We start from the raw sequence: 15,113 nt of genomic DNA on the forward strand, positions 1-15,113 counted from the left end.
GTGTGTCTGTTCCAGGGGTGAGAATTACAAGCCTGGAGATGGTGGGGTCCCAGGGCTTGGAGCTGATCCCCCTCCCCCGCCCCCCTCCCCTCCCCCCCTAGCCCTGGGTGTTTTGATACCAGCTCCCTCTTCTCCTTCTCCAGGGAGCCAGAGAGAGACAGATCCAGTGCAGACTTGACTGGCGGGCACGCTTAACTCTGTTATCCAAGAATGCTCCTTGTTTTGGGGGGAGGGGGGGGTGGGGGGGCCTATCTGAGTGAGTCAGAGCTGCAGTCACAAAACAGTGAATCACTGGGAATGTCTGTGTTTCTGGAAGATGCCGACGTAGATCGTGCGAAACAATCTGTCAGCAAGCGCACGGGCTAGCTGTCCCTGCTGGTGTCGGCAGGCAGGGAGCGAGGACAGGGGTCCCCAGAGCACGTGCCACGCCATTCTCTCTGCTCATTTGCTTGTGCATGGAAGAAAATACAATTCATTCAATGTCTTCTCTTAAAAAACCCGTCCATGCCAAAGCAGGCATTCATACTCATGCTTTTATGACTGGAAGTGAGCTCCCGGGGGCTATGCCTCTTTAATTCCTCCTCAACTTTTGGGGTGAGCGTTGGATTCATTCATTCATTCCGCATCCAGCAGAAGCAATGCAATACCCAATATCTTAGGTCTAAGGACAAGGACGAGAGGGATTTCCGGTATATACTTCTCTTGAGGCATTTCTGGTCTATACTTTTCCTGAGTGTGCACACAAGCTCAATACCTGAGCCCGGTGTGATAGCACAGCGGTAGGGCATTTGCCTTGCATGCAACTGATCTGGGTTGGATTCCTCCGCCCCTCTCAGAGAGCCCGGCAAGCTACCGAGAGTATCCCACCTGCACGGCAGAGCATGGCAAGCTACCTGTGGCGTATTTGATATGCCAAAAACAGTAACAACAAGTCTCACAATGGAGTTACTGGTGCCCGCTCGAGCAAATCGATGAGCAACGGGACGACAGTGCTACGGTGCTACTTTTCCTGAGTGATTTCCGAGAGTTTCTTTCGTTAGGTTCTCTACGTCGTCTGTGACCTCGGACACTGCTCCATTCCTCCTGATTTGAACTTCAGCACAGCTCCACAGCTCCACGTGGGGTGACCTGCCTTCATTTACACTTCCTGTCGAGACCCTGCACCCCGCATGCTTGGAAGCATCCGTCCACTCACACAGCCTGGCACGCGGGGCTTCCTGGTCTTGTTCCCAGCATACTTGAGTAGCAAACATTGTAACGACACCGATATTGTGGTAAAGCATTTTGTAGCTTTTATCAGGCCCTTGCTGGGGCTTTTACGGGGTGTCTTCAGTCAACGTTATTTCTTACTTATTTGCCAGGGGTGCGGTGGGGGCAGGAGTCGGCCACACCTGGGAATGCTGAAGGGCTGCTTCTAGCTCTGTGCTCAGGAGTGATGCTTGACCTTGTTATGGGAACCACATGTGGTGCTGGGGATCAAACCATGGCCGGCAGCATGCAGGAAAAAGTGATGGAACCCCCTTCCTACCTCTCTAACCCTCTATATTACTTTTTAAACAAGTCAAACATTTCTCATCACACATCAGAACTTTAAGTCTGAATATACATAAGTCTGTATATCTATATCTATATCTATCTATCTATCTATCTATATTATATATATGTTTGATTTTTTTCCCTTTGGCTTTTTGGGTCACACCCGTGATGCACAGGGGTTACTCCTGGCTCTGCACTCAGGAATTACTCCTGGCAGTGCTCAGGGGACCATATGGGATGTTGGGAATTGAACCCGGGTCGGCCACGTGCAAGGCAAACGCCCTACCTGCTGTACTACCACTCACAGCAGGTAGGGGGTTTGCCTTGCATGCAGCTGACCTGGGTTCGATTCCTCTGCCCCTCTCGGAGAGCTCAGCAAGCTACCAAGAGTATCCCCCCGCGCGGCAGAGCCTGGCAAGCTACTCGTGGCATATTCGATATGCCAAAAGCAGTAACAATTCTCACAATGGAGACTTTACTAGTGCCTGCTCGAGCAAACTGATGAACAATGGAATGACAGTGATATATATATATATATATATTTATATATATACATATACATATATATAAAAAATTTTAAATATAAGAAACATCGATGTTATAATAATAAACTGAATTAACGTAAAACCTCCCTGCCAAAATGAGTCTCAGTGTCTGCAAGTTACGGAGACATCTGAAAAGAAGCTGGGAAAGGCGTGCTATCACATTAAGCATACATGTACCATTTTCAAAGTAGAATCGATGAAAGTCCATCCCTTCCACTAAATTTCCCAAAGCTTCTGGTTCGAACGCAGTGAGGCCCGGGTCACAGATTTTTCTGTAGGGAAAAAGAAACCAAGTGAGGAATTGATGGGTATATTTTCCCGCCTCATGTGTCTCTTACCTCACACGCCTCTCACAAAAAATATGACACTCTTGAGCCACAGACTCTGGAAAAAAGCGTTTCGCCGGAGCCCGAGAGGGTACCGTCACCGTGTTGCCCACGGCTGCCTCCCTTCGCCCGCTGTTCCGCTGCCCGCTGCACCCTAAGGGACAGCCTGACATTTTAAGGGTCTGAATTTGTCAGGCCCCCCGCTAGGTTTCCTCCTCCTTGAGTGTATTAATTTCCCACACTTTCTAGGGTCGAGACCCTGCGCCCTCTCCAGCCAGCTGCGGCTCTGGAATCTCCTGAGCACCCTGACGCCTCCTCCAAGCGTGCCTGGCATCTGGGCGGTGATGGTGGCTCCCTGAGAACCGACGGCCACGGGAGCCCAGGGAGCTTGTGCCGGAAGGTACGGCAGCTGCTGCGAGGCTCAGGCTCAGCCACCCACTGTTTCTCTTTGACTCCCAGAAACACGATGCCACAAGGAGGCTGACACAAAATGGTCCAAGCAAGAATTCCACAGTGGCCCTAGGAGATGAGTCTGAGGGCTGGGGGCTGTTCGCTCAGCACGTGAGAGCGCCAGGCTCCTCCTCCAGTCCCCTGGCATGTCCCTTCCCAGCCCAGAGAAAGGAACTGCCCAACACCGACTGTGTGGCGGATACTCTCTGCAAGGACAATGGCGCCCCAACCAGTGATGTGGGCACAGAGACGCAACGGCAAGTGCTTGAGCAGCAGAGGCCGCTGGCGGGGAAAAGGAAGGCAGGGCTGGACATGCCGGGATGAGGAGGAGAGGTGTGGGGTGGGCGGCGGGAGGGGCAGTGGGATGTAAAACGCAGGTAAGAAGACTTTCCGTGGCCGAGTCTGGGTTCGAAGAAATGAGCGGAAGTTAAAAGAAACTAGGTAAGAGGAGCATAGACGGAAGGATCTGGGACTGTCTGCTGGTTTGTTCCGTGGGGTAAGATGGTGCTTGCAGCGACGTCCAGTTTCACAGGTTCTTTCCTAGGAAGGGCAAACTCTGCCCTGTCCAACAGAATGACCTTTGAAAAGCCTAACTCACCACGGAGCTTCCAGGGAATGACTCTTCTGATTTATTCTTTAACTTTCTTTTTTGGGGGGGAGGGGCACACCTAGCAGTGCTCGGTGAGGACTCCCAGCATTGTGCTCAGGGACCAGGGGGTGCCAGGGAGCAAACCCAGGTTCTCACACGCAGATGGTGTGCTCGGCCCGTTGAGCTTCCTCTCTGGCTAAGGAGCAGAAGCTTCTCAAAGACACTTCAAAGTAGGAAATACTCTGAAAGTAGAAAATCCCAGCGGCTCTTCCTCTCGGTAAAGCCTTAGAGACGGAGGTTGGGGGCGTGGGGCGCTAAGAGCTTTCCCACCCTGCCTCGCTCTTCCTGTACGTTTCACACTCGCGCAGACTCTTCCGAAGGTGCAATCTGGGAAAACCCACGTTCCCATAGCAGCAGCGATCTCCCCCGGCAGGGCCTCTGTCCTTTATAAATAGGGCCTTGGTGAATCAGAGTGTTCTGTGACTCGATCACAACCATTCTGCAGAGAATTCGCACACTTCTCCTGGCTCGATGCTTGGGGGAGTCACAGCCGTTTCAGGGACTGGACTCGGGCTGGCCGCATGCAAGGCAAGCGCCCTCGTCACTGGCGTCTCTCCAGCCCGATGCTACTGCTTCCAGATAGACGCACATGGGTGCTTCCCCCTGAAGGTCAGATCTGGGCTTCTGTGCCTTTACATCTCTCACCCTGGGCGGACTTACTGACACCCGGTGTTTGTACACTGACACTCTGTCTGAGAGCTTTATTTTGGATGAAAGTAACTTACTTTATACTCTCTATATTCCTGCGGCACTAGAACACCCTTTCCCTTTCTTTTGACTTTCCTGAGGCAAATGTAAGAGGGATAAAGACTCTTTAGGGAAGGAGGAACTTTCTCTTCTTTCTTTGTCCCAGCTGCTCTGTAGAGCTGAAGAACATTCTCATTCTCCCTCTCTATCTCTCTCTCTCTCTCTCTCTCTCTCTCTCTCTCTCTCTCTCTCGGTCTACACCCGACAGTGCTCAGGGGTACTCCTGGCTCTACACTCAAGAGGTAAGTTGACACTGGTGGTGGGATTGGTATTGAAATATTATATGCCTAAAACTCAATTATCAATAACTTTGTAAATCACAGCTAATTAAATAAAAATTATTTAAAAAAATCACTCCTGGCATGAATTGGGGGGCTCTATGGGATGCCACTGGGAATTGACCTCAGGGTGGTCGCATGGGCAAGGCCAGCATCCTACCCATTGTGCTATCTCTTGGGTCCCTGAAGAACATTCTAGACCAGCTTCTCTGTGCTTTCCTGTCTTCGCCCATGTAGTTGCCATCAGGGGGTCCTGTACCCCCCTCCTGTGTGCTCCCAGGAAACCCTGGTGCTCCTGCCTTTGTTGGTGGATCCCAGGGGCATGGCGTCCTTGACGCCCTGAACGAGACGGTCTGTCAGGCCACAGGCCGACAGGTCCTACTCACGTGTACGCCTCGAAGTCTCCGTTGTTGATGGCCTCGATCAGCTGCTCGGTGACTTTGATGATCTCCTGCTTTCGCGCTAGGAGCAAAGACAGAGTCCGGTCAGCAGACAGTCGTGCAAAATACAGCTCACACTCTCGTGCTCCCCTACAATGGGGCACGGGGCCCCCAGCCATGAGGCTCTCCTGGGCGGAAGCAGGCGCCATCAGCTCACAGGGAAAGGGCGTTGCTCCCCCCAAATTACCTGCCAGGTCAGACCCCAGGAGACCCAGGCGCCAGCCCTACCCAGGGAGTGTGTGACCGAGAAAGAACCTCATATGCACCACGACAGGCTGCACTTCCGCAAAACAAGAACAAGCAGTAGGCCTAAGTTTCTGTCCCCCCTCCCCACAATATTCCCTGAAGCTTCCCTTGGCCGAAGCTGGAACCCCCCTAATGCCACTAGCCAGTCCTATAAGTAGAGTATCGCTAATCACAGCAGGTGGGCATGACCAATTAGCTCACAGACTTGTGACTGCTTCGTCGCAGTTCTTGGGAAAAACTGCCAACTGTGACCAACAACTGTGCCGATGTTGCTTATGTAACCGTGGGCGATAGGCTGTTCCCTGGACCTCGGGTCGGGGTCCTGGTCAAGACTCCACTGCGTTGGCTGAGGCTTGGACCCTAGCTCGAGCTAGCAATAAAGCTTCCTTGGCTTTTGCGTTCTCACTTGGGAACTGGTGTCTCTGCGAACGGAAAACCCAGAACCTGGGTGTAAGGGGAGCGGACGCGGGAGGGAGCTGGGAGATGCACGGGTGGAACAGCGCAGTTCCGGTTTGGGGGAGAGCCTGGTTTGGGGGTGCTGGAGCATCTGCTTACCCCGCCCTCCCGCTCGGCTTTCTCCCATCACCCCTGCAGGAAGGAAGAAGGGGGCTTTGTGGAGGCAGTGGAACTGGCACTCTGATGCTCTCTGAAAGGTGCCCCTCAGGCAGGGGATCCCGCACATAGTGGCCACCTCTCCCGAGAGGGGCTGAGACAGGCAGGGACTTGGGGGTCACTGCACTGCAGCTAAGCTACACCCCCCATGCCCCAAATGGCACTTTGACGGGGCCCGATCTCAGGGGAAGCATGATTGGAGTTGACTTGTTGGCAAACAGGACGCACCTAGGAGGCCGGGCTGTGCGTCAGTTTGTTTGTCAGTTTGCTGGGTCCTTGTGTGTACGTCACTGCAGTGTTAGCATTAATTCTTGGACGCACAGTCGCCGTAAGCCACTCCTGGGGCTGCTACTTCCCCTCGCTGGATTTTCATTAGCTGTTACTACCCTAGTCAACGTGACCGAGTTTGTGAACATTTTCCCCTCTTAAATATCAGCATGGAGCATTTAGAGAGGTCACTGACATACTGTGTACACACACACACACACACACACACACACACACACACACACACATACAATGCTTTTGTCTGGAGGGCACAGATCTTTTAATGAAGACAGTTTAATTTTGTACTGTTCACATTCTCTTCCTGTTCAGCTCACACTCTCACTGGTGATTGTACTCAACTAAGTGGCTTTTAATTTTTTAAAATAATACAGGAGTACTGCTGGACTAGAGCGATAGCACAGCGGGTAGGGTGTTTGCCTTGCACGCGGCCGACATGAGTTCGATTCTCTGTCCCTCTTGGAGAGCCCGACAAGCTACCAAGAGTATCCCGCCCACACGGCAGAGCCTGGCAAGCTACCCGTGGTGTATTTGATATGCCCAAAACAGTAACAACAAGTCTCACAATGGAGACGTTACTGGTGCCCGCTCGAGCAAATCGATGAACAACAAGACGACAGTGCTACAGTGCTACAGGAGTATGGCTATTTGTTTAGCCATTGATTAAGCTGACTGAATTGGGCATGAACTCCACATTACTCTTATTCTTTTAATTGTATCACCGTGAGACAGAGTCACAAAACCTTCATGTTTGAGACCCAGCCACGCAATGATGAAAAACCCTCCACCAGAGTACCTCTTCCCTCCCCCACATCCCAGTACTCACCCTGCCTCCCTGGCAGACAGCCTCCCCAGTACTCTCTCTAATTCAACCAAGTGGCTTTTAGTAAAGTCTGCGAGCTGCAAAGCCAACACAAGACTCCATCCCGTGGGCTGGGGGAGACAGCACGAGTGGCGGGCACATGTGTGCCAGATGCTGTGCCTGCATGCCGCCTTGTAACCCCTTGGCACCCCACACCGGCCCGTCTCTCGTCTCCACTCACGTCCATGCGCACACGGATGTGGCAGATAATCACACCAGCCCTCCCCAGCCGACAGCCCGGCCCTGCTCCTCAGTTACTTCTATTCCTGGACCGCAGCTGATTAAACGATAGCTGACTTCCTCAGGTCCCATCTCTTCAGTCAATTCCCTCCCGGTCACACCTGTTGCAAACGCCGTCACCCTTTCTGGACGCCTGTCACATCTGCAGCATTCACGTGGCGATCGCGCATCTGCTGGGCGATGACGCTTGTTTCGTGACATCAAATTATGATGCTTTATGTCTTAAGGTTTTTTTGGTCCTATAAAAGCACTGCTGTCCTTAATAAAATGCAGGTTTCCTCCAGTCTCTGGAAGTAGACTGCTCTTCTCTGGTGCCATTTGGGTAGGTTATTGCAGAGGTCTGGGAGCACCATATAATTCATTTCATTCCTTTTTCGGGGGTGGGGAGAGACCACATGTAGTGGTGCTTACTCTTTGCTCTGTACCCCGTGATTCTCCCCTATCAGGGCGGTGGGGTCACACGTGGTGCCTGGGATTCAATACTGGTCATTTCTCTGGGGAATTCTTGGCGCTTTCAGCCCATCACAGCGAGGCCGGGTGAGGAGGCCACTTCTCAGCCCAAATGCTGGCGTCTGCTCTTTCCTCTTGGTGAACAGCCACCATCTGTGTTTTCAAAGTATCTCCCCTGCAGCAAGCAGATTTTAACCACACACTTAAATGCTGTCCCAGCCCTCGGTTACTCAGTGATGCCACGCCTTCTTGAAAAAAGAAAAACCTTCGGAGAAGCTCCCCTCACCGACATGGGGAGACCCGTCGTCCGGTGTCCCACACCCGGAGACAGTCGCTGCGGACTCCAGGTCGATGCTCTCACGGCACCAGAGCCCAGCCTTGCTCCCTGCGCAAGCACCTTCCAGGATACGTTCAGGGGTGACGGTGTCTGAGCTTCCGACACGTCTCGCCGTCCCCCGGCCCTTGCTCATTCGGTGGATGACGGCCAGGAGACGGGGAGGGGGACGCTTACTGGGGCAGGCAATGAGCAGAGCATCTGCCGGCGGCCTCCACAGCCGGCAGAGCTGCGTGAACGGCTGAACTCCAGAATCCGGAGGCCACTGGCGAGGAAAGGTGCCGAGAACACGAGATCCCGCCGACGGGGGCCCTGCAAACATTCCATTCCAAACCTCCCCCCTCCCCCACACACTTTATTATTTTTTTCCTCTTTTTAGGATATTGTGCAACTCCCAGAAAAGCCCAGAGTTGCAAAAACAATGTCAGGATTTTATCTTCCCAACACGCAGCCCCGGGCCTTTGGTGGGCCTCTCTGGTCCCTCCACGCGGGCTCCCGCCTGCCCTGTCACTGCCGCCACACAGTGCTGGGATGAGAAACATCCCTGTCCCTACGTGTGGCGTCTCCCCGCTCGGGGCTGGGGGCGCGGGCGGTCAGGCCGCCGGCAGCTTTGTTTTCTGTCCTGTCTCGTCCAGCAGCACAAACGTAGGCGCAGAGACCGGGGCGCCTCCGACGGCCGCTAAGCAGAGGAGGAGGAGGAAGCCGGGGCTGTACGTGCTCCCTGGGCCGGCCCGGGCTGCAGCCGGAAGCTGGTCCTCGGGACCAGAGGGACAGGAGTGAGTCAGGGGCAGCCAAAGGAAAACAGAGGCGGGATGAGTCACGGTGCGGCCCAGTGGGCTCAGGGCGGGGCCGGGGCAGAGGGAGGGTTTTGGCGGGCCGGGACGAGGCTGGGCTCTGAGGGGCTTCCTCTCCCTGACGCCCAAGGCCCGGCCTCCCCCAGGAGTCAGGAGGGGAGTCTGTGCTGGGTCTCCGGTCAGACAGGACCCCAGGGCACGCCTCCCCTGCTAGTCCTTGAATCAGAGAGCACTTAGTAGCCAGCGGCTGGGATCATGGGAGCTGGGTGCTTAGCCACTTCTCACATCTCCCAGGGAGTTTCTGGGTGTTTCCAGATTCCTGGGGGATGTTCTGGGTTCTGGGTATAGTCACTATTGCCCATTCAGTTATGCAAAAGGGCGGGGAATATTTTCCTGTCCAAATCCCTTTCTTTTTGCTCTTTTATTTTTTTCCAATTCACTTGCTCCTGTATTGCTCCGAAGAGGCCTGAGAGGGGAAGATAAGAGTGAATGATCTCAGGAAACCAGACCTCGGGCTGAGAGCAATTATGTAAGGAAGCCATCGGTGGCCTGACGTCCACAGCAGAGCCCTGCAGAGCCCCGCAGGACCCCGGCCAGTGTTGGGGGTCCCAAGGTCCCGCTGACACGTCCCTCTCGCCTCCATCTAAAATCAAGACCCCTTCGCTTCTCCTACCAAGCGCCCGCACTTGCTCCTCGGCCCGCTTCTGCACCCCACGCGGTCCCTCTGTCCCAGTCTGTACCTCATCTCCACTCTGAAGTCCAAGTCTGTGGCCCCGTGCTATCACTGTGGCCCCCCCACACCCAGGTGTCACCCCCGCTCTGGCTTCTCCACTGGTCTCTCAAGTCCTGCTCTTAGTGATGCCTAGGGACAGGGTGCGAGGGATGGGCCTGACAGCCGCTGTGCCCAGGCGCTGCCGGGGGCCACCAGGGTCACCTCTGGTGCTCAGGAGCACGTGGGGGTGCCAGCGATGGAGCCCAAGGCCTTGCCCTTGCAAAGTGCGGGGCGGCTCCTTTCAGCGGTCCCAGGGGCCCCCACTTTAAGCGTCTTTCATCCATCAGCATCTTCCCCGAGGCCCCGCGAGGGCAGCTGTGCTTTCTTGCCCAGAGACCTGGGAAGGCTCTGAACCTTTTCCCGATGCAGACCCGGCTGCCACCAACCTCACTCTGGGGCTCCTTTCCTCGGCCCCACTCACCCCAACCCCTCATCCTTCCTCCAGCACCCCCCGCACTGAGGTTCAACTCTTCAGGCTCCCCGCCCCCAAATGCCACATCTTCCTGGAACCCCCCATCCACCATGGTTTCTACTTTTATTTCTTCAAAAAAACTAAAGATGCATCCCTGGGCCCCTTCGGGGCAGAGGGCCTGTCTGGGTTCTGGTGTTATAAGGATGTCGAGATGTTATGCCTCACCCAGGCGTCTCCTGGAACTTGGGGCGGGAAGGAACCCTCTGTCGTCTGCCTGAGAGCTGTGCAGGAAGGGCCACTCGGAGACCGACAGCTGCTCAGTATTCGGGGGGGCGGGGGGCAGGGATGGCCCTAGCAGTCCAGCTCATCGGTGCCGATATGTAGTTCTAGTTCACCCACTTCTCCGGCTCAGAGGTGTTTAGCATTTGGCTGCCAGAGGCTCGAAGGACAGGGGGGTTAAGTGACGTGCTCAGGCGACCCACTTTACAGGGGGCTTAGTTCAGCAGAGATGCCCAGACTGAGCTGATTTCCTTCCAGTCCATGGGGCTTCACTGGGTATTCTGAAGTCAGAAACTTACCCAGCCACCTAGATGCCCTTGACTCCCTCCGTCAAGGGGACTGACTGCTTCATAACTGTCCAGGGCTGTAATTAATTACTACACCCGTTTCACAGAGCTGGGTGCCCATGGCTTTATTGTCTACTTCCATGCTGTGCTTCACTAAAATAACCCTTGGGACCAGTGAATATCTTAGGCAAGTACATGAATTAGGATCATTTTCAAACTCGTGGTAGTTTTATAGAAAAGGGTGCCTAGCTTGATATTTCTTGTGCAATTAATAGCTTATTTCTTGGTGACTTTTATTTTATTTTATTTTTTGGTTTTGGGTCCACATTTGGTGGTGCTCAGGACTTACTCCTGGCTCTGCATTCAGGGACCACTCCTGGGGGAGTCAGGAGACCAGATGGGATACCGGGGATTGAACCTGGGTCAGCCACATGCAAGGCAAGCCCCCCAACCTACTGCACTGTCTTTCCAGCCCCAATTTTATTACTTCATTTCCTAACGTCAAATCAAGCCTATCAAGGATTCAAGAACTGGCGTTTAGTAATATTTATTAAAATATAAGACCTGGAAATGACCAAATTTCAGTTCAGTAATTCTGGAAAAAAAATTAGCCTATCCTTTACTTGCTAGAATGGTACTCAAGATAAATTACTCAAACAATCTTTGTACTTTGATAAAACTAACTGCACTTAATTTTACAACGCAAACTGTTCAGTAAGGAAGTAGCATTAGTCTTAGTCTCACAATACATGATTAATGGAAGTTTCAGAACAGGAAACGCTAATTTTTTGTTTGCTATCATGGAGCATAGTGGAAAGAAATTTATGGATTTCTTCTTCTTTTCTTTTTTTTTTTTGGAGGGTGGCATACTTGGCAGTGCTCAGGACAGACTCCTGGCTCTGTGCTCAGGGATCACTCCTGGGAGAGTCAAGAGGGTCACATGGGGTGTTGGGGATTGAATCTGGGTCGCCGCCTGCAAGACAAGTGCTTTATCTGCTGTGCTAACTCTCCGTCCTCTGCCTAAATTTAGTTCTTCAGGAAAGAAGTGCATGAGGCTAACCCACGGATTATGGAATATGGCTATGTCATTTCTAAGGTGAGTCTGTGACGGCGGAGGAAAAAAAATCATTTTTTAAAATTCAGGACTTTGTAAGGTATCTAGCAACGTTTCGGTGAAAGTGGCACAAGAGAAGGCTTCCGCTTAAGGAAGTTCTGGACCAACGCTCCTGTGCGGACCGGAAGGAGGTGAAAAGGGCAGGCTGTAGCCCCGCCCACCCCGCCCACCAGCTGACTTGGAGATGCTGGGAAGGGCCCCGGGTATTTCAAGGACAAAGATGTTTCCTGACTCCGATGGGTGCTGAGCCACTTCAGTTAGGGGCTGGTGACACCGAATAAGATCTTAAACTGCTTCAAAGGTTTGCATCTACTATTTGAAGCCGAAAACGGTCGTGGGGCATCAAGTCTACCGCATGTGCATGAACCTTGAGCGTTTTCCAAAGAGACGGTTCCAAAGAGCAGGTCCCTGCATTGCAGAGCCAGGGGAGGGCAAAGCTATGTGCGAAGAAGAAGGGACTCAGAACAGGGACGGGTGAGGTGCAGGATTTCTGACTCTCAGACGCTTTCTGCTCCTTTCTCTCCTATTCTTCCTGTCATGTAGAAAGTTCAGCTTTCCCCGCAAACTCAGAGCCCTCAGAGTTCCAATAAGCCCTCCGGCCAACGTTACATTATATTAGCCAGAGCTTGGCATGAATCTTTCTGCTCAGAGGCAAGGATCAGAGCGATGCTGAATCCTCTGGGAAGAATCAGAAGTAGTAAAATAGTGGAAGGATGCATGTCCTGTATCGCTGAGACAAAATTAACTTTAGTTTTTGGCACTACAGGGGTCGAACCCAGGGCTTCACACATTGTGAGGCCAGTGCTCTACTGTTGAGCTCGTCCCTAGCTTTGAATTTTGATTATTTGCAATGATTTTGATTGGGCTTTCACTTGTCATTAGTTTCTTTTTTAAGTAATACTCTTTCATAAGAAGTATAAGGCTGGAACTATAGCACAGCAGGTAGGGTGTTTGCCTTGCACATGGCCGACCCGGGTTTGATTCCTCCGCCCTTCTCAGAGAGCCCGGCAAGCTACCGAGAGTATCTCGCCCTCATGGCAGAGCCTGGCAAGCTACCCACAGCATATTTGATATGCTAAAAACAGTAACAACAAGTCTCACACTGGGGACATTACTGGTGCCCGCTCAAGCAAATCTATGAGCAATGGGATGACAGTGCGACAGTGCTAAGAGGTATAAAAAGTTGAGTACAGTAAAAAAATAGAACTCCATCTGGGTAAGTTGATTTAGAATTACTTTCCTAAATCATTCAACTCAGGGCTGTAGAGATAGTATAGTGGAGAGGGCACTTGCCTTGCACATGTCCAGCCTGATTTGATCCCTGGCATCTGATATGGTCCCTGAGCATTACCAGGAGTCATTCCTAAGCACAGAGCCAGGAGTAACCCCCGAGTGTTGCTGCATTTGCCCCCCAAACAAGCACAAATAATAGTAATTCTGGTTCAACTGGTAGACAGGTGCTGGTACTCTTGGAACAAGTTGCTGAATAGTACATCCTCTGGACTCAAAATCACAAAACTAAACAGAAATAAACAGACCTCTCCAGGTTTGCAAAAATAAACCGAGCAATCAGATTCCGCAGCCCCAAATTCAAGGGTGACGTCCTTGCGTTTGCTCACTGAGGAGAAGCTAGGCTGCCGAGAGGGAGAGCAGGGGGAAATCTCCACCGGCCTTCTTGTGACTTCTGGCCATCTCCCTCTGCCGCCTGGCATCGCACTAGATTTTCACCGCGTTATAACACTTCCCTCCCCGGCACTGCCTCGGTGGGGTTGGAGCTGCGAGGCATTCTCACCTACCAGGGAGAAGCTGCTCAGAGCGCCCAGACGGCCACTGCACTTTTTGGTTAGTGCTAAATGCTTCTCCGGATGCTGTGCTGACCCACTGCCCCCGCGCTGGACACCGTGGCAGCCTCCTCCTGCTGGACTCTCAGACTTTCTAGCAACTCTCATCTTCAGCAGCTGCAGAAACTGGAGCCAGAGAGAGAGAGTAGAGCAGGGAAGGCACTTGCCTTGCTCTCAGCTCACCTGGGTTTGACCCCTGGCCTGGCATAGGGTGCCCCAAGCCCAGTCCGGAGTAATCCTGGTGCTCAGTCTGGAATAAACTCTGAAAACAGCTGGGTGTGGCCCCCGAAACAAAACAAAAAATGCCAGCAGCTGTTGGCAGTTTGCATTCCAAAGTCTCTCATATCCCAGCTGTCCTGGGGCCCACCGTGTGCAAAGCAAGGGTACTATCTCTTTGGCCCTCACTCACGCATTATTTAAAGGCACTAGGGCATCAGTAATCAATGGCAGCCAGTAACCAGTAATAGCAATCAGGGAATTCAGGACAGAAGTTTTTCTAGAACAAAGAGTGCAGTGGTCATTCCTTGTCGGTGGCCCTGCTCTCTGCGGTCTGATCGTTTGAGAGACCCCCATTCACAAATTCTAGTCCATGTCGTCACTGTTCTATTTGGTCTCCGAAATCTTTCACTGTGCCTTGCTTATCGATTAAAGCTCAGCACAGCTCTGTCAGTTCAGGAGAAGGCATGGCACACCGGATGTGGTTCTATGCAAGATTTCCAGCAGCCACTGGGAGTTCTGGAATGGAGCCCCTGTCAGTAAGGGAGGTCGGGGGGATTGTTGGTTTTCTGACTTGGAAAACTGTCACTGTCACTGTCCTCCCGCTGTTCATCAATTTGCTCGAGCGGGCACCAGTAATGTCTCTATTGTGAGACTTGTTGTTACTGTTTTTGGCATATCGAACATGCCACGGGGAGCTTGCCAGGCTCTGCCATGTGGGCGAGATACTCTCGGTAGCTTGCCGGGCTCTCTGAGAGGGGCGGAGCAATCGAACCCGGGTGGGCCCAGGCAAGGCAAATGCCCGACCCAACTTGGAAAACTAGTGGGAACAATAGATTCTCTCAACAAGTCAGCTAGGACTTCACTGTCACAGAAAATGATAAGAGAAAGGCCAGGCTCCAGGTGACGTGTGTGGGTAGGCGCATGACCTTGGACCTCTGAAGCGTCACCTCAGGGGGTGAAAAGGCTCAGCTGCTGAGTGTGAAGGAATCGACAGGACTTGGATCTACAGACAATTATTCAGTTAACCCCTCATTTCCACTCTCTGTACTGTCCACATCCTTATGTGGGGTCCTGGAAGTCTTCGGTGTTATGAGTGACAGGGATTAAGCCGTGTCCATGACCCGTTACTATACTTTTCCAAACCTAATCTGAGAGGGGGAGATGTCCTTTCAGACCCCGTGTTCTTTTTATTAAAGCGATCACTCACTTTGGCACTGTGGAAGCACTCGAGTTCTGAGACTGCGCTAAATCCAGTTTAGGAAAAATGAACAGTACAGGGAGGAATATATATTGGCCAAATATGCAGACTCAGTCACGTCGCTGTTTGCTAAACCAATGTGATGACCACATAAAAATTAAATTTATGACTTGTATTATTTCACAACCCTCACCCTA

General features: G+C 52.4%; 1 protein-coding gene across 16 annotated transcripts in view; it reads right to left on the minus strand.

The window, feature by feature from the left end:
• Positions 1 to 15,113, minus strand: part of CAMK2D (calcium/calmodulin dependent protein kinase II delta) — a 251,290-nt gene that overhangs the window by 5,871 nt on the left and 230,306 nt on the right. For all 16 annotated transcript variants that reach the window (XM_055144158.1, XM_055144153.1, XM_055144151.1 and 13 more), the window contains 2 exons: positions 4,918 to 4,993; positions 2,259 to 2,353 (listed from right to left, as the gene is read on the minus strand). In XM_055144158.1, coding sequence (XP_055000133.1) covers positions 2,259 to 2,353; positions 4,918 to 4,993 — 171 coding nt within the window. The remainder of the gene's footprint in view (positions 1 to 2,258; positions 2,354 to 4,917; positions 4,994 to 15,113) is intronic.

This window comes from Sorex araneus, chromosome 6 (genome assembly GCF_027595985.1).
Source record: "Sorex araneus isolate mSorAra2 chromosome 6, mSorAra2.pri, whole genome shotgun sequence".
NCBI lineage: Eukaryota > Metazoa > Chordata > Mammalia > Eulipotyphla > Soricidae > Sorex > Sorex araneus.